Raw genomic sequence first — 19,071 nt, 5'->3', positions numbered from 1 at the left:
GGCTTGTGAAGGGGAGGCAGCTTGAAGCCCAGGGAGCCCGAGAAGGGGGAGGATATCACGACCTGGTCCTTCCGCTTTCTAAAGCTGTTCTTTGGAAGGCTGCATTTCACCCTTGTGGGAGACACTCTTCCAGCCAAGATTACAGGACTGGGTGTACTGCTGGGTTGGCACCCGGGAGGAATTGATAGTGCAAGGGTGTGTGTGTGTGTCTGTACACGCACAAAATTTCATTTAAGAAATTAATAAGCAGCATTTCAGTGCAAGGCTCCCAGTTTGGGAGACATATTAAAACGATGACATTCAGTTGCAAACAGCAGTGGCCACGCCATCACTAGAAATGGGCTGAATAGTAAAACGGTCGATGAGACCAGTGACATAATAAGAGCCAGCTTGGTGTGGTGGAGTGGAGTGCTTGGCTAGGACCGGGGAGACCCGAGTTCAAATCCCCATTCAGCCATGAAACTTGCTGGGTGACTCTGGGCCAGTCCCTTCTCTCTCAGCCTAGCCTACTTCTCAGGGTTGTTGTGAAAGAGAAACTCAAGTATGTAGTACTCTGGGCTCCTGAGAGGAAGAGCGGGACAGAAAAATGTAAAAATAAATAAATAAATAAATAAATAATGAGTAAATACAAATAAATAATTTGCTGGAATGCTCGGGCAAATTGATAAAGTCCTTGCCTGATCATCATTGTTGCCAGATGTGCATCTCCGAGGAGGGCAGGGCATTCCACCTGTGGGGTACCCCAGCTGAGAAGGTGTCCCTCACCAGTCACCACCTGCCTGACTTCAGTTACGGGGCGGGACTCATATCAGAACTGCCCTGCGGGATCAGGCCCAAGGAGGCTCATCTTGTCCAGCATCCTGTTCCACACCGTGGCCCACCAGATGCCGCTGGAAGCCTACAGGCAGGAATTGAAAGGGGCAGGCCCTCGGGGGTGCCTCTGATGAGAAACGTAAAGTTCTCCTGTAGCAGAAGCCGGCCCTCCAGGCACCAAAGTCCCTTGCTGCTTAAGGCTACCTTGAGCATGATGAATTGCACCCAGACACAGGCCAGCAGCCAGTCCAGTTGTCTGAGCTCTGGCAAGATGTGTTCCCTGTAGCTGGTTTCAGTTAGCAGTCGAGCACCTAAACCTCTCAAGAAGCTCTCAAAAGCACATTCCATGCATTGCAAGAGCCACCCCCCAGCAGTCTGTGCGCAATAGTCCAGTTGAAAGGTTACCAGGGAGAAGGGGAATCCTCTAAGATTCTGCCATGGCGTGCTTCTGTACTCCTCTGAAATATTTGCATCCCACCCTTCCATCAAAACAAATCTACAAAGGAGCGAAAAACAAACAATAAAACAAACAATAGAAACGTAAGTGAAATCGAAATCGCTGTTAGCAAAACGGCAGCAAGAGACAGGCAGCAGCACCATTAAACAGGTCAAACATGGATGATCAGTGGTGCTGTGCAGGAGACCAGTGTTTCCACTGGTCTGAACCCAAGCAGCAAGGGGGCCAGGTGTGCCTCTCCCGGGAGGATGTCCCCAGTTCAAAGTTTAGACTGTAAGCTCCTCAAGGCAGAGACCTGCCCACTTATACTTCTAAGGCACCGTGGACCCTTGACTTCCCAGGGGGCCGGGCACAGCTTCCCCAGGAGGGAGTCCCATGCTGCCGAAAAGGCTCTTTCTTGTCCAGCCCCCCACCTCACCTCAGGTGATGAGGATGCCTTGAGAAGGGCCTCCGACCGCAATCTCACGGCTGCACAGCTGGGTGCCTGAAGGCGAAGGAGGATGTAACCAGAAGTCTTTGGGAGCCCTTCTGGATGTAGGGTGCAGGGCCGTAATGGGAGCAAACTCTCCCGCAGTTTGTGATGGTGTTGAAGATTCTGCTGGCTGGTTCTCTGGGCTGATGAAATATCTCGAAGCAATTCACTGGGAGCTGTTTGGTGCCTTCTCTCTCCCCCCCTGTGCTGTCTCTGTCACGGTCTGGCTCCCCCCACCCCACCAGGGTCCTCTCAGTTGGCTGAGGCATCCCCGAGGAGGTCCGGCAAAGCCCACTATGACAAGCAAAGAGCCTCCGCCTGCTCCCCTGTGCTCTGGCCGTGCTGTGCGGATTGTGTCCACGGGAGGCCCCTGGCTGGATTCCCAGCTTGAGTGGGGCACCTCCGCAGATGGCCATCCCAGCTCTGCTGGCCTGACTCTGGTGCCTTCAGCTGAGGGGCAGCCTGCCAAGCTCCAGGGGGGGAAAGTGGGGTGATTTTATTTTTTATTTATTGTTAAATTTATACTCCTGCCTGCCAGCCAGCGAGCACTATTTAATTAATTAATTAATTAATTAATTAATTAATTAATACCCCACCCCTCCAGTACGCTACTGCTCGGAGCAACTCCCAACATTAATAAAATAGATACAGTATATAAAGTCAAATAATCATAGAATTAAACAAGTTAAAAGACCAAGCTAAAACCACATTTATAATTACACATTTTAAAAGATTCAAATTAAAAGTTATTAGGAAAAAAGCTAAAGACTAACGGCTAAAAATCCTACCAGATATAGGTAGCAGACAAAACTTTTTAAAGCCTCTCAAATTGTTTTTGAAAACACGGAAGGAGGGAGCATGGCGAAGCTCTTTCGGGAGGGTGTTCCAAAGCTGAGGGGCCACAGCTGAAAAGGCCCTGCCTCTAGTCCCTGTCTGCTAGATCTTCATTAGTGACGGTGCCATGAGCAGGGCCTGAGATGCTGAATGGAGGGCCCTGGCAAGTCTGAATGGGCGAATGCTGTCCAACAGCTACCTTGGCACCAAGCATTGTAGGGCTTTAATGGTCAAGACATAAGGACACATCAGGCCCAAGGAGGCCCATCTAGTCCAGCATCCTATTTCACACAGTGGCCCACCAGATGCCTCTGAGGAGTCCACAGGCAGGAGTTGAGGGCATGCCCTCCCTCCTGCTGTTACTCCCCTGCAACTGGTACTCAGAGGCATCCTACCTTGGAGGCTGGAGGTGGCCTATAGCCCTCCGACTAGTAGCCATTGATAGACCTGTCCTCCATGAAGTTATCCAAACCCCTCTTAAGGCCATCCATGTTGTTGGCTGTCACCACACCTTGTGGCAGAGAATTCCACAATTATGTGTTGTGTGAAAAAGTACTTCTATTTGTTGGTCCTAAATTTCCTGGCCATCAATTTCATGGGATGACCCCTGGTTTTAGTGTTATGGGAGAAGGAGAAGAATTTCTCTCTACCCACTTTCTCCACCCCATGCATGATTTTATAGACCTCTATCATGTCTCCCCGCAGTCGTCTTTTTTCTAAACTAAAAAGCCCCAGGTGTTGTAGCCTCGCCCCATAACAAAGGTGCTCTAGGATCAGCAGCTTGAATCTAGTCCAGAAGCGAACTGGAAACCAATGAAGCTGCTACAGGATGGGTGTAACGTCCATGAAGTGACTTCCACTCACGAGCATCAGTGCAGCAGCATTCTGGACCAGTTGAAGCTTCTGAAACATCTTCAAGGGTAGCTCACGTAGAGCATGTTGCAGTAGCCCAATCTGGAGGTCACCAAAGCATGTGTGCCTGAGGTCAGGTCTGACTTCTCCAAGTAGGATCATAGCTGGCGTACCAGCCACAGTTGGTTAAAAGCGCCTCTGCACACGGCCACCACCAGGGCCTCCAAGGACAGCGTTGGGTCCAGAAGCATCCCCAAACTGTGGACTTTGTCTTTCAGAGGGAGTGTGACTCTGTCTGAGATTTACCTCATTACTCGGATGATCAATTCTACCAACCCAGAGCACTTCCGTCTTTTCTGGATTAAGTTTCAACTTGTTTGTCCCACCCAGTTCAGAGCAGCCTCCAAACCCTGGTTCAGAGCAGCCTCCAAACCCTGGTTCAAAGCATCCACTGCCTCCCTGGTGCCAGCTGACTTAAAATGTTAGGTAGAGCTGGATGTCATTCATATATTGATGGCACTGCAGCCTACACCCATGGATGACCTCTTCTAGAGGTTTCATGTAAATGTAAAACACCATAGGGGTCGGAATAGATCCCCGTGGCACCCCATAGTACAAAGCCCAAGGGGTTGAGCAGTTGTTCCCCAGCACCTTCTTCTGAGTACGACCCTCCAGGTAGGAGCGGAGCCACCATATAACTGCGCCCCCAAGTTCCAACCCGGAGAGGCATCCCAGAAGGATACCATGGTCGATGGTACTGGAAGCCACTGAGAGGTCCAGGAGAATCAACAGAGTCACACATCTTTTCAGAGAGGCGTTTAAATGTTTTATCCACTGCTTATATCTGGTAGGTTTCTTAGTTTCTAGTTTTTAACTTTTTACTCATAACCTTTGATTTGAAGCTTTGAAATTTGTAGCTTTTAAATGTGGCTTTAGCTTGGTCTTTTCACTTCTTTAATGCTATTAACTTTTAAATTGTTTCATATTGTTTCTATTTTATTAACATGGTGAGCTGCCCTGAGCTACATGGTGTTTGGAGGGACAGGGCATAAGTTTTCTCAACTAACAAATGTATCTTGTCCTCACCAACAGGAGATGCCCCAGTTTTTTAAAACTCAGTTCCTCCCTTCCAGCTCAGGAACAAAGATGAAAAAGAAGGGGTTGTCGGGGAGGGAAATCTGGAAACCTCCAAAGGACGCAGCTTGTCTGAGACCCTTGGGGTGGCGGGCACTTTAATTTAGAGAGTGACGTCTCTTCCCTCCCTCCAGCCCCCCTATTCCCTCCTGAATCCGGGTCTTTCCCCTTTTTATTTTACTCCTTTCAAGTTTCCTCCAGCCAGCTGAGGGCTTTTTCCAACATCTTCTAGCAATTTCTTCTGCTTATGTCACTTAATCCTCTAGTTGGGCCCAGACCTTGTAAACTAATTAGCAGTAATTCAAGGCAGCAGGGTGAGTGCGGCAGATGTGAAGACTTGGGTGGGAAGTTGCCCCTCTTGAGCAGGGGGAGAGGAGGAGGAGGAGGAGGGCCCCAGCTGGGCCACATTTTCCTAGTTTGCGGCTTGGTTCGTCTAGTTTATTGCAGCTGTGGATGATGGGAGTTGTAGTCCAAGGGCGGCTAGAGAGCCTCTGGTTGCACACCCCTCTGCTAGGGGTTGCTGTTGCAAACAGAACCAAGAACTTTGCAAGTTTCAGAGCTGAGCTGAGGAAGGTGTACCGGCCATTAGCTGAAGGTCAGGCTCCCACCCTGAGGAGATGAAGGGGAGGAGCTCAGCTTGGGTCTTTCTGTTGGGCTGCACAGGCGTCTGGGTGCTGTGTAAGCATTTCAGCAAGGAGGGGCTTTATCCAAATAAGAAGGACCTTGCTGCAGGGTCCGTCTGGTCCAGCAGGCTTTCCCACAGTGTCCAGCTCCCTAAACGGAACCTCCCTGTTCAGAGGTAGTCTACCTCTGCTGGGGGTAAATCTGCTGCTCCAGTTGCTGTGGGACAGACAAGCTTGTTATTGGTTAGTTCCAAGGAATCAAGTGGAACCATCCAATCACTTGCCTTCTCCACTCCTTAGAGAGGAGAGCTGGTCTGGTGGTAGCAAGCATGACTTGTCCCCTTAGCTAAGCAGGGTCCATCCTGGTTGCAGATGAAAGGGAAACTAGAAGTGTGAGCACTGTCAGATATTCCCCTTAAGGGATGGAGCCGCTCTGGGAAGAGCAGGTTCCAAGTTCTCTCCCTGGCAGCATCTCCAAGAGAGGGCTCAGAGAGATTCCTGCCTGCAACCTTGGAGAAGCCGCTGCCAATCTGGGTAGACGATACTGAGCTAGATGGACCAAGGGTCTGACTCAGTATATGGCAGCTTCCTATGCCTCCATACTCCTCAGTCTCTCTCTCTGTTTTTCCCTGCTCTTTGAAAAGCAACAGGCAGGAGTTGCGTCTCCTCATTGCAGCTGTCTGTTGACTACATTAATTCCACCCACCCCACTCCTTGAGGGTGAGGGGATTTGTTGACGTCCCACTTTGCAATGTCAGCCGAAGGTTGCCAGGCTTGTGCTGCTGAGGGAAGATTAGGGGTTACGTAACTCCCTGGGCATGAGTCAACGGGATTCCTTGGGTTCAGGACATCGAAGGGGCCTTTAATCCTGAAAGGGCCTTTTTGTCTCTTCAGAGGATTCAGACTCCAGCTGTGCAGCATTGCAGCCCCAGCAGAAATGAAGGGCCGGGTGTGTTCCGATGTGGAAATGGGATCCGTGAATGTTGTACACAAAACGTTCCCAGCCGTGGGGTGGCAAGATTTGTCATGGCAGCAGCGGAGAGGGTGGTCGTGCTCTCTGGGAGCATCTGGCTGTAGGGGCCTGCCCATCACGTCGGACGCGGCCTCATGCTGAGTCTGACCAGTGGTCCATTTAGCTTAGTATTGTCGGCACTGACTGGCAGCAACTCTCTGAGGTTTCTGGCAGGAGTCTCCTCCAGCCCAACTTGGAGATGCTGTCAGGGCTTGAACCTGGGACCTCCTTCGTGCCCGGCAGGCGCTCTGCCAGTGAGCTGTGCCTCTGTCCATTCCCTTTGCTTCCTTAGTGAGCTTCTGTTTGCCTTTTCATGGCCCACCTATTCACCCTGGTCAAATGCCTGGAACTCCCTCCCAGCACACCCATAGGCCGCCTCCCTTCAGATCTCTCTCCAAAACTGATCCATCTTGGCCTTAGCCCAGTATATCGTAACGTTTTAAAAATGGGAGCCTTCCCTGCCCCCCCACCACCACAAATTTGGACTTGTTCTGCCTTGTACGTCTCGCACAACAATTATCTGCTTCAGAAAAGGTGAGCAGGCACAGATCCCCATCCACCGAGGGTGGCGGGCAGCTGCCTCCAGCTTTATGCAAGCATTTGTGAGTCGGGAAACTTCTCCTGTGCTGGTGTGAAATGGAAGAGGACATCTCTGCCTACAATCACACACTGAGAAACTTATCATTGGAGCGTAGCAATGGCAATGGCAATAGCACTTACATTTATATACCGCTCTATAGCCGGAGCTCTCTAAGCGGTTTACAACGATTTAGCATATTGCCCCCCAACATTCTGGGTACTCATGACAGCATCTCTTCCTGCACTCCCTTCTTCCCAGATCCCGTTGGGATCATGGGAGCCCAGGGATGCCCTGCTCACCTGGGCACACCTTCCGGGTCCAGAAGACTGAGTGTGGGTCCTGGCTAGAAGCCATTCATGTCTTGTTTTGCGCGTGTGATTTGTCTTATGCCTCGTTTTCATGTTATCTTTGCTATCAGCCTTTTGGAGAGATTTGAATCTGGTTTGATAATGGATTATATCATGTGTATTTTCTCCATGTGTTGTCTCAGGCAGTTGTCTTTTCGGAGAAATGACCAATGGATTTTTGGAACTGAGACTTAGGACCATAGGAAGCCGCCATATCCTGAGTCAGACCATTGGTCCATCTAGTTCAGTATTGTCTACCCAGACTGGCAGCGGCTTCTCCAGGGTTGCAGGCAGGATTCTCTCTCAGGCTCATCTTGGAGATGCCGGGGAGGGAACCTGGGAACCTTCTGCTCTTCCCAGAGCGGCTCCGTCCCCCTGAGGGGAATCTCTTCCAGTGCTCACACATGTAGTCTCCCATTCATATGCAACCAGGGCGGACCCTGCTTAGCTAAGGGGACAAGTCATGCTTGCTCCTTCAAGAGCAGCCCTCCTTGTTGGAATAGATTGACCTAAGCCATCCGGGAATTTAGAAGTCAAGACTTGTCACCCTGGACTGGTCATTGGAGACTTCTGAGCATGCCACACATTTCTCCTGCTGCCACTGAGAAATACATGCGTGTGTTTTGCAGGGGGGTGGTGGTGGTGGTGGTGAAAAGGCTCCTTGAGATAGTAAGCCACAAAAGGGTGTGTTGCCAGGGAGACGCATCTCTGCATGTCAGTGGGAAGCCTGCGAATGATGCCCTGATGGGCAGGGTCGGGTCGGTGCTTTCCAGCGAAAGAGACTTGCAACATCTGCTGGGCCCACGGAGGAGGCGGCGAGAGCCTTCCCAGGTCCCGGGCACACCTGCTGCACTGCCGTCTCTACAGCCACGGGATGTAGCGGGCTCCTCTTGTTGCATTTCGAAGCCGGTGTTCTTGGGAGGTGTGCCTGCAGAGGGGCTGGGTGCAGATCACATCCCCTTGGAACTGCCTGCCTGTCGCTGGGTGCCTGACCTCAGTGCATGATCTCTCCCGCTGGTTTCTTGCCCCTTTCCATACTGCCTTCCTGAAACACAGATGCTGCACCAAGCAGTTTGCATTTTCCTGAGTCGTGCTTGCAATGGCAGAGAGATTTGGCCTGGAGGTGGGTGTCCGAGGAGCCCGCATTTGCAGGCCTCTGGCAGGGGCAGCACATGGGAGGCTCGGGAGTGTGTTCATGACAAGTCTCTTTTTTAAAAAAAAAAAAGTATTACAAACCACCCCTAAAGTTCCAGGTGCAAATACTACATTCTCCAAGACTTACATTCTCTAGCGGTGAAGGGCATATGGTCAGAGCAAAGGAGGGGGCGGTATCTCTCAACCGGGGACTCTGAAACTGTCATTCATGCTTCTGTGACCTCAGCATGCTGTGTGTGTGTGTGTGTGTGCGCGCATGTGTGTGCGCATGTGTGTGCATGTGTGTGTGTGTGCGTGCGCGCACAATGCCATGGATCACAAAAGCCAGCTTTGTACTAATGCACATGGGTGCACAGTCCCCTGGGAAGTGTTCCTGCGCAACCCTCATTGGAATGAATGTGAGGTGCACTTCTGCAGGAGAACACCCCAGGGAATTGTGTCCTGATGGATCAGGTCACCTGTCTTGCCTTGACAGCACCCCAAATCCACCCTTTGTGCACCTAGCTTCATGGTGTGGCTGCCTCTGGCCAGGAATGGGCCACTGCTCCTCAGGTCCACATTGCTCTGTTATAGCTGCTTGCACACAATTGGAGGTGCTGGATCTGTGTGCACATGGCTTGCTCTCCATCTACCAAAGATGGGGGCTGCTCAGTTATGGCCTCTGTTATCTATAAAGAACAGCCCAGTTGACAGTTGAATGCTCCTGCATGAAGTTGAGTTTGATTTTCAAGATGGGTTTGGGGCTTGGAATTCTTAGAGGAGGACAGGTCTATCCGTGGCTGCTGTTCATGATAAATAGATGGAACTGCCATGTTCAGGGGCAGGCTATCTCCAAATGCCAGTTGCTGGGTAGCAACAGCGGGTGAGGACCATTGCCTTGAAGCCCTGCTTGTGGATTTGTTGGAAGCATCTGAGAACTGGCAGCTGTTGGAAACAGATGTTGGACTCTGTGGGCAGTGGGGCTCCTTTTAAGTGGATTTAGAATTGCAAAAGTGAGGGAGTTTGCTTAATCAGAAAAGAGCCACACACACTTTAGGGCAGGGGTTCTCAGCCTTGGGTCCCTGGATTTACCTGCCTATACACACACACACACACACACACACACACACACACACACACAATATATATATTAAAAAACATATAAACACTCTATATCTATCCATATCTGTATCTATATCTGTGCCCCTAGTTCTCCCTGTCTCCCCCCCCCAACCCCATTTCGTTCTCCCCCCGCCCTTCAGCCCCATTTCATGTCCCACCCTTGGTCTTTATAAGCGTCTAGAGCAGGGTGGAATTCATTTCCCCAAAAACTGAACATTGCCTATCTACAGCCTCCTGCTACATAATTAAAAACTAACCCTTACTTCATGATGAATAACCTTTGGACTATAATGTATCTTAAATAGAAAATGATCTTTAGATAGATTTTTTCCCCTCAAAAAGCATTTTATTTTAAAAATCTGATTTAAATAAAAAAAATCTGATTTAAATAAAAAAATCTGATTTAAAATTTTAAAATCTGTTCCCCCCCCCATTTTTTTTAAAAAAGCATTGCTTTTTATCCTCCCTGGTCTAGAGCGGTGTGGCTCCTTCAAGATCCGGCCAGAAACAGACAGACAGGGCTGCTGGCCCATCAGCGGAGGGGGTGCTCGGTGGGCTTCTCAGCCGCCCGCCCTCCATGGGGCTCTCTGCAGCAGCAGCCGCAGCAGAAGCAGCGGTGACTTCCTGCTGACCTTGGCAGGCACATCTGTGTGGAGTTTATTGGAGCAACCTCATCCTACTTGGTTAGGGAGGGGGCAAGCTGTGCGTGGGGAGAGGGGTGGCCCCTTCTCCCCGCCTCCTCCTCCTCCTCCCCCCACAGCCTCCCCCCCCCGTCCTCTTGCTCCTTGGCCTTTCCCTTCTTTTCATAACGGGGTATTGCTGCTCTGTTCTCACAGGGGCATAAGTTACAGAGGTTGCGCGGCTGCCTTCTGCTGAGTCAGAGCCCTGCTCCATCGAGCTCCGTATTGTCTGCACCGAGTGGCAGCCGACAGGGATTGAACCACCGGGGAGCTCCTGCATGCCAAGCGGATGCTTTTCCTCTGGGCGGCAGCTCCTCCTTTCGGTTTAGACCCGTGCTCAAAAAAGCTTTCCCCAGGCCACTTCCTTGGCTCATTTTTTTTGCCACTTTGCCACCTAATGGCGTAGCGGGGAAATGACTTGACTAGCAAGCCAGAGGTTGCCGGTTCGAATCCCCGCTGATGTGTTCCCCAGACCGATATCAGGCAGCAGCAATATCGGAAGGTGCTGAAAGGCATCCTCCCATACTGCACGGGAGGAGGCAATGGCTAACCCCTCCTGTATTCTACCAAAGAAAAATCACAGGCTCTGTGGGCACCAGGAGTCGACACCGACTCGATGGCACACTTTACCTTTATCCCATCCTGTGTTAATTTCTAGAGCCTTGACCTTTCCTGATATTCAGCCTTGCTGGCTTCTTGCCTGAGGGCAGGGCGTGTGAGAGAGAACCCCGGGTCAGTACAGTGACCTCATTCTGCATGCCTGGAGCCACAGGGTTTCTCCTGTTTCTGGTTGTTCCTGCTCCCTCCTCGAACACACCACTTGCTCTCCCATTTTCTTGCTAAACGCAAAAAGAGCAGACATGGGAAACTCCCTCTGTGCAAGACTCACGCTTTACTTTAGAAAAACAAAGTTGGGTTCCCAAAGGCCGTTGGGGCTGGGGATTATGAGAGCGGAAGACCAAAAACATCAAGGGGGACCCCCAAGTTTGAGAAGCTGCAGCTTAAGCACTTGGGGGAGCTGTCCACGGAGAGTTCCAGCCACCCTTCTGAACTGTCGCACCTTAGCAATGTGCCGCTGGTCCTTCCTTGGTGGCTTCAGGTGGCCAGAACCTAAGGGGTATACTCATGAGTCAAATGGGCCGTAACCCAAAATTTGGCTTTAAAAAAAGCCAAATCTGGCAACAGAGCCGGGCGGGCGGCGCTGCATGCAGCTGTTGGTCAGCTGTTGGTCGCGTGTCCTTGCTCTGCTGATCCTTTGGAGAAGATGGCCCATCCTTTGCATCTCATTGACCCAAAAGAGCCGGCACGTTTGGGGCTTCTTAGTTTGGAAAAAGGGCAACTAAGGGGAGACAGGATCGAAGCTTATAAAATTATATGAATTCGACAAATATTTATAGAATGCTTTTCAACCAAAGTTCCCAAAGCAATTCACATAGATATAAATAAATACATAAAATGGCTCCCTGTCCCCAAAAGGGCTCACAATCTGAAAAAGAAACCTAAGATTAGACCCCAGCAACAGCCACTGGAGGGATGCTGTGCTGGGGATGGAGAGGGCCAGTTGCTCTCCCCCTGAATCACCACTTTTAAAAGCTGCCTCTCGGCTCCGTTAGCAGGGGTTATGCCTGGCGTGGGGGGAGCAGAGAGTGAGAAGTTCCTCTTCCTCTTTCACAGTGCTAGAGCCAGAGGTCATCCCATGAAACTAATTGCCAGGAAATTTAGGGACCCACAAAAGGAAGTACTTTTTCACACAGCACATAATTTATGGAATTCCCTGCCATGAGATGTGGCCACCAGCTTGGATGGCTTTAAAAGGGGCTTGGACAAATTCACGGAGGACAAGTCTCTCAGTGGCTGCTAGTCTGGGGGCTGGGGGCCATCTCCAGCCTCAGAGGCACCATGCCTCTCAATACCAGCTGCAGGGGAACAGTTCATGCTATTTCCAGGCATTTATATTTTTTTTTTTGCACAAAGATCTGAGCGAAATCTCTTTCCCTCCCTGCCCCTCGAGAGAGCCTGGCTGCCTTCTGTGCTTGTGCTTCAACTGGCTTTCTTTATTTTTCATCATCAAAGGCAATCAGCTCAGCATGCCTCCCGTAATCAATAAAAGGACAAAGGCGAGAAAGCGTTTCGGGTTGAAGGCTTTTATTCTTGGCCTCCCCTGTTGCTCTCCACACTTGATAGGAATCCCAACGCACAAAATCGGCTAGGCTTCCACAAGGTGCTCCATTCTTCCCTCCCCCCAGACTTCTGTGCAAGATGGGGTGGCCCCATACCTTCCTGGAACAGCCTCATCCCTTCCTTGGCTTCACATCTAGCCCCGCTTGAAACTGGCTCTGTGTGTGTGTGTGTGTGTGATGCTTGCTGGGTTTTGAAAGGGTCCCCTTTCCATGTTCCTCTCTCCTCTCACCCACCCGCCCCGATTCCTGCTTGTCACAATCAGTTATGCCAAAGGAAACAGGGAGCATGCATGCACCTTGGCCATTGATCGGTTGGTTCTTGCGGGTGGAATGTATTGAGTTATGCAGACAGACTAACAGTGCCTGCTAAATTAAAAGGGGGAGTAAGGTGGATAGGGCTCCTCCATCCTTTGGAGATGGGAAGATAACCATGTACATCGAGGGACGACGACTCCTTTGCAAGCAGAGAGGCTCTCCCAGTTTATTTGCTTGCTGATGCTCAGAGGAGGGAGGGGTGCGCGGAGCAGCCATAGCAACATGCCAACACACTCTTGTCACGCAGGCGCTGCTTCTTCCCATTGGCTCAGCCACCCAACATTGCAGCCCTATGAGCACTCATGTTGTGTGCTGCATGAATGGGAAGGCTCCTAGTCCTCCAGGCAAAACCAGAGTTGCTCCCTCCTCTGGCAAGTCAACCCACATGCAGGGTGGATGCTTCCTTATCCCCTCAATTAATGTGTGCCCTTTAAAAGTTACACAAGTGCCGTGAGAACCTTTTCTCCTTTCCCCTGTGGGTTTATCTCATGGAGGTTCTGCTTAAAGGGCTGTAGCTATGTGGATGGGCTGACTGCATGGATGTTTCTCATGGGAACATCCTCATCCTGATTGATTCTCATTCAGCACCAGCACAACCTCTGCACCAGGATCCACTAACCTCAGGTATCCCAAATTCTAATTTTTTGATCCCTCCAGTTTCGACCTCCAAAAACTTTTGACAAAGTCCCCCACCAAAAGCTCTTGCATAAACTTAGCAGTCATGAGATAAAGGGAGAGGTTCACATGTGGATCGGTAACTGGTGGAAGGACAGGAAACAGAGGGTGGAAATAAATGGAGAGTTTTCACAATGGAGGGAAGTAGGAAGTGGGTCCCCTAGAGATCAGTACTGGGACCAGTGCTCTTTAACTTGTTCATAAAAGATCGAGAAGTTGGGGTATGAAGCAAAGTCGCCAAATTTGCAGATGACACTAAACTATTTTAGGGTAGTGAAATCCAAAAGAGACTGTGAGGAGCTCTAAAAGGATATCTCCAAACTGGGGGAGTGGGCGACAAAATGGTAAATGTAGTTCAATGTAAGCAAGTGTAAAGTGATGCATAAACTTCGCATATACACTGATGTGGTCCGAGCTGTCTGTGACTGACCAGGAGAGAGATTTTGGGGTCATGGTGGACAGCTCGTTGAAAGTGTCTACTCAGTGCACAGCAGCTGTGAAAAAGGCCAGTTCCATTCTAGGGATCATTAAAGGTAAAGTGTGCCGTCAAGTCAATTTTGACTCCTGGCGCCCACAGAGCCCTGTGGTTGTCTTTGGTAGAATACAGGAGGGGTTTACCATTGCCTCCTCCCGCACAGTATGAGACGATGCCTTCTTTCAGCATCTCCTTATGTTGCTGCTGCCTGATATAGGTGTTGCCCATAGTCTGAGAAACTACCAGCAGGAATTTGAACTGGCAACCTTCTGCTTGTTAGTCAAGCATTTCCTGTGCTGTGCCATTAGGAGGGGGATTAAAAATAAAAATGCTAATAGTATAATGTCATTATACAAATCTATGGTGCGGCCACATCTGGAGTACAGGAGAACCCCAGTATCCACTACTACCGCAGATAATGGAACCGCAGACACCGAGGCATTGACTCAATGGGACTCAAGGGGTTATGTTCCTGAAGCGGGCAGGAAGGTGGAAATAATTGAAAAGTGCCGTGCTCTGCAGGTCCCCAGATGTCCAGCTGCCCCCCCGGTCCAATTCCACTATTTTGGGGGGGTCAAAAATCATGCTATTGATTGATTGATTGATTGATTGATTTCTATACCGCCCTTCCAAAAAATGGCTCAGGGCAGTATACATAGAGAAATAATAAATAAATAATAAATCGGCCGGGCCTCTCACCGGAAATCTCGCAGCGTGTCGCCGCCAAATCCTGGACACGCTGTCATGGAAGGCTTCAAGGGCAAGTTGGGTTCACAGCCTGGAGTCCTGGGGGCTGGCCCAGTTGTCTGTGTGGGCGGTTTCCTGATGCAGAGCTTGGGTTGGTTTCTCCCATAGAGTATCTGATGGTAAATATGTAAGATCTCTGTTGTGTGTTGTACTTGTCCATGTGATTTTTTTTTTTGTACCCACATACAGGATTTTACGTTTGTCTCTGCTGAACTTCATCTTGTCATTTTGTGGCTACTATTAAGCAGGTCAAGAATTGTTTACCTTATTTAATTTAATGGAGCTATAATAATAATAATAATAACTAGCTGATCCCGCACAGAGCATCAGTGCAGCGTTTTGGGGCCGGCTGTTCCCCCCACTCCCTCCTGCCCCGGACTCTCCTCTCTTCCCCTTCCCTCCAGCCCCGCGTTCTCTAGCTCCCCCCCTTTTCTCCCCCCACACAGAGCCTCACTGGGTGGCGGGCGGCCAAAAAGGGCCCCGCTGCCCATCCACTGCCACCGTTTTTTCTCCCCACATCTGCCCGCCTGCCCACTGCCGCAGCTTTTCTCTCCCTCCCTCCGCCCACCCACCCGCCACTTTTCTCTCCTCCACCGGCCGCCACCGCCGCTTTTCTCTCCCCCGCTCCTCTGCCCAGTGTGGCCACCGCCACCACTTTCTTCCCCCTCTCCTCCTCCCTCCTCACTCGGCCGGGCCTCTCACCGGAAATCTCGCAGCGTGTCGCCGCCAAATCCTGGACACTCATGCCGGCTAAGAGAATTAATTATATAGATAATCTATAATAAGAACAGCAACAACATTGACAATAAAATTCAGCCATCCCAGGTCCTTGGGAAGGACTCGATGTCTGGATAAAACAAACCAGTCAATAACACCTGTCTGACTGTGTAAACAAATAATTAAAAAAACAATAAATTTAGCACCATCAGCATGCAGGATGCTTTATAATGTAACACGAGCAAATTAAGCCAAAGATTTTTTCCCCAGCTAATTAGGTTATTGCAAGACTCCAATATGAAATCCATGACTTCATCATTACACGTGAATAAAAACTAAGGAATCCATCAAGCTACAAACAAAGTGCTTGTAGGCTCCCACAGGATGTTGACGCCTACAAGCTCCAACTTCTTATGTTTAAATGCACATCTTAATACAGATGTACATGTTTACAGTTGGCGGCATTTGCTGAAATAAATGTTGTTCTTTCTTTTCTGTGGCGCTGCGTCTTTCAACCCTGAATGAAACATCCGTATGAGAGAAATAAGATAAATAGTTTTAACTAAATTGTCAGAAATGCACGCACACATGAAGGACAAATGCTCTCAGTTATCTGAGTGCCACAAACAGAATGCAAAGCCGTTGATCTGAAGGGTTTTCCAGGATTGTCCCTGAAGATACTGAGTACATAAGATGATAACAGCCCTGCTGAATCAGGCCCAAGCAAGCCTATCTAGTCCAGCACCCTGTTTCCCACCAGATGCCTCTGGGGAGCCCACAGGCAAGAGGTATGTGCCTGCCATCCTCTTTCCTGCTGTGGCTCGCCTGCCACTGGGATTGAGAGGCATCCTGCTTCTGAGGCTGGAGATGGTCCACTGACACCAGACTAGTAGCCATTGATAGACCTGTCCTGCATGAATTTGTCTAAGCCCCTTTTAAAACCATCCTGCTATTCAGATGGGTGTTAACCTCCAAGCTATAATAGCCTATCACAACTTAAAAACTTCCTTTGAGAAATTAGGACCTTCCCTCGAGGAAAAAATAAAATAAAATAAAGCCATCCTGAAGAGTAGGAGGCAGGCACAGGCGCCAGTGGCTTTTCCTCCTCATAGGAACATTGGAAGCTGCCATATACTGAGTCAGACCCTTGGTCCATCTAGCTCAGCATTGTCTACAGCGACTGGCAGCGGCTTCTCCAAGGTTGCAGGCAGGAATCTCTCTCAGCCCTGTCTTGGAGATGCTGCCAGGGAGGAAACTGGGAACCTTCTGCTCTTCCCAGAGCGGCTCCATCCCGAGGGGAATATCTTACAGTGCTCACACATCAAGTCTCCCATTCAAATGCAACCAGGGTGGACCCTGCTTAGCTAAGGGGACAAGTTTGTTCTGGGCAGCAGTATCAAGTGCGAACATGCATTTAGAGTGGGGCCTTCCTAATTCAACCTGGGCAGGATCTAAAATTAACTGAGCGGACTTCAGAAAACATGTGAGTGCGTGCGCGTGCTTAGAGGGAACAGTATTCTCCAAGGTTGCAGGCAGGAATCTCAGCCCTATCTTCCTAGATTGTTTCTGCTACCGGATATAGGTGTTTCCCAGAGTCTGGGAAATATACCAGCGTGGATTTGAACCGGCAACCTCTGGCTTGCTTGTCAAGTCATTTCCCCACTGTGCCATTAGGTGGCTTGTGGTAGCAAGCATGAATTGCCCCCTTTGCTAAGCAGGATCTGTCCTGGTTTGCATTTGAATAGGAGACTACATGTGTGAGCACTCTCTGATATTCCCCTTAGCGGATGGGGCCATAGCTCAGTGGAAGAGCTTCTGCATCCTTGCATGCAGATGGTCCCAAGTTCCCTCCCTGGCAGCATCTCCAAGATAGGGCTGAGAGAGACTCCTGCCTGCAACCTTGGAGAAGCCGCTGCCAGTCTGTGTAGACAATGCTGAGTTAGGTGGACCAAGGATCTGACTTGGTAGAAGGCTGCTTCCTATGTTCCTGTGCTTCTTCCACGGGAGCAACTGATGGTGCAGATAGATGGTCCATACACTTTTACCCTTTTGGAAAAGAGAAAGAGAGAAAGACAGAAAAGAAAAAGTTGCAGATGGGTTGTGCAAAAGATGCCTCCCCATGATCTGGCACTGTTGTGGGCAGTGCCGTAGGTGCTGAAGGCTTCCTGGGTAGGGACTCCTCCTCCTCCTCCACAATATGCTACCCCTGGCTGAAAGCATGAAGCCTCCTGGGGCACCTGAAAGACCAAATCATCCATCGCCATGTGAGCTTCCACAGGGAGGATCCTATTTCATCAGACACATGGTTGAATTTAAAAAGAGCTAAACAATATTAAGATCTGTATAATCAAGGCAGAATAGCCTATATTTGTGTCAGTGTTAATTTGCCAAATTTAAATTCTATGCATACTCCCCCCCCCCGGCTGAGTGGGTGGTATTGAGGCAGCTGCGGTTTTCCTTGTTCGTCGTTCTGCACCAGACACTTCTATGACTGATTTAGAGGGTCAGTTCAGAAAGAGAGCAAGATGGCATATGTCAGTTTTCAAAGCTTTAATTTTTAAGTAACAAGGATTTATCAAATGAGAGGCGGGCTAATCCACTGGTGCATCACAGTGGACAATTTCTAAGCGTTTTGGATGACAGCAGTTTGGGGGAGCAACTTTGAGTGGGAAAACGTGTGTGCCGTGGCATTGTTTATTAAATGTTGTGTTGCCTCAGATGCACCCCCCCCGCTGTTTCTCATTGGCCAGGGGCTCTGTTGGGTGGGTGGGGGGAAACTAGGGAAAACTAACCCTTTTGCTATCTTTACATGGGGAGGGGAACTTCTGAATAGCAGCTGATTTTTGCAGGCAGATGGAAAATGTGCAGGTCTCAGGGCAGTAGTGCACGCACTGCATCCTACCTTCCCCTCCCCATAGCTAACCCTAACCCACACAAATTGTGGGCTTGATTTGGCTGCAGGCCCTAGAGATGTGTTTGCCCTCCCCTGTTGTCTGTGGTTGGCTCACTGACTCATCCATGTAGGAAATGACTTGTCTGTACCGGGGCTGGCTTGTGTAAACTGCTCACGGGATCTCCCTGGGATTCTAATCTGCCTTGTTTGGGGTGTATGCACGGTCCAACGATGTTCTAGTCTCTGTGATCAGAGGCTGTGATGCAGCCCAGAGCGGACGAGTAGAACCTGCCCTCCTCCTGTCCCCACCCCATTCTCCTCCAGGCTTCTGAAAACCCCTCTGCAATCCTGGCGGCCCATCTGCATAGACTAAGGCTGCTGCTTTCAGACAATGATTTGTGCCCTGCTTCTATCCAGTGGTGTTGTGCTCCCTTGTGGCTTGTCAGTTTATAATTCAGGAATGTCTTAGTTAGTTTGATCTGTAAAAAATGCTTCTTCCACAATTGCCTGGTGTGTGACCTGAGCCACCTGGTGCTGTTCTTTCCGGCTGCCCCCAGCCCAGGCCAGTGATAACTGATCCTGTCTTTGACTGCAGGGTAATGTGGTGGCGGGCCCTGGCCTGAAGATGCAGCCTTCTGAAGCTAGTGCACAAAAGAAATGGGGGAGATGGTGATCACCAAAGCTATATCCGAAAAGAGCCCAAGGACCACCATCACAAAAAGGTAACCCTATACAGTGTACTGCAATGGAGCTGACATACAACCACTGATACGACCAGCCATGTAGTGGACTGTAGGCCACAGTAGATGTTGCACAGGAGATAGGTGGTCTTCCTGAGAAGATTGCCTTTTCTTTGACCTGCCCGTTTCAGTGGATGAGTGGCCGGGCAGGCAGGGCAAGTCTGCTTAACCTTTCTAGTCCTGGTCTGCTCAAAGTCACCATCTCATCAGTTATTTTTCTCCAAGTAGAGGAAAGGAGGCAGCCATCCGATATCCTTTCCTTGGAGTGG

At 50.0% G+C, this 19,071-nt stretch overlaps 1 protein-coding gene across 3 annotated transcripts in view; it reads left to right on the top strand.

Moving 5' to 3' along the window:
* The window catches only part of ARHGAP39 (Rho GTPase activating protein 39), a 224,025-nt gene that overhangs the window by 77,480 nt on the left and 127,474 nt on the right, over positions 1-19,071 (top strand). For 2 of the 3 annotated variants that reach the window (XM_053251142.1, XM_053251140.1), the window contains exon 2: positions 18,658-18,784. The exons of the other annotated variant lie outside the window; for it this stretch is intronic. In XM_053251142.1, the coding sequence (XP_053107117.1) occupies positions 18,720-18,784 (65 nt within the window). In that variant the 5' untranslated portion in view covers positions 18,658-18,719. The remainder of the gene's footprint in view (positions 1-18,657; positions 18,785-19,071) is intronic. 3 annotated transcript variants of the gene reach the window in all.

Source organism: Hemicordylus capensis, chromosome 4, assembly GCF_027244095.1.
Source record: "Hemicordylus capensis ecotype Gifberg chromosome 4, rHemCap1.1.pri, whole genome shotgun sequence".
Lineage (NCBI taxonomy): Eukaryota > Metazoa > Chordata > Lepidosauria > Squamata > Cordylidae > Hemicordylus > Hemicordylus capensis.
This window is presented reverse-complemented; position numbering and strand designations above follow the sequence as displayed.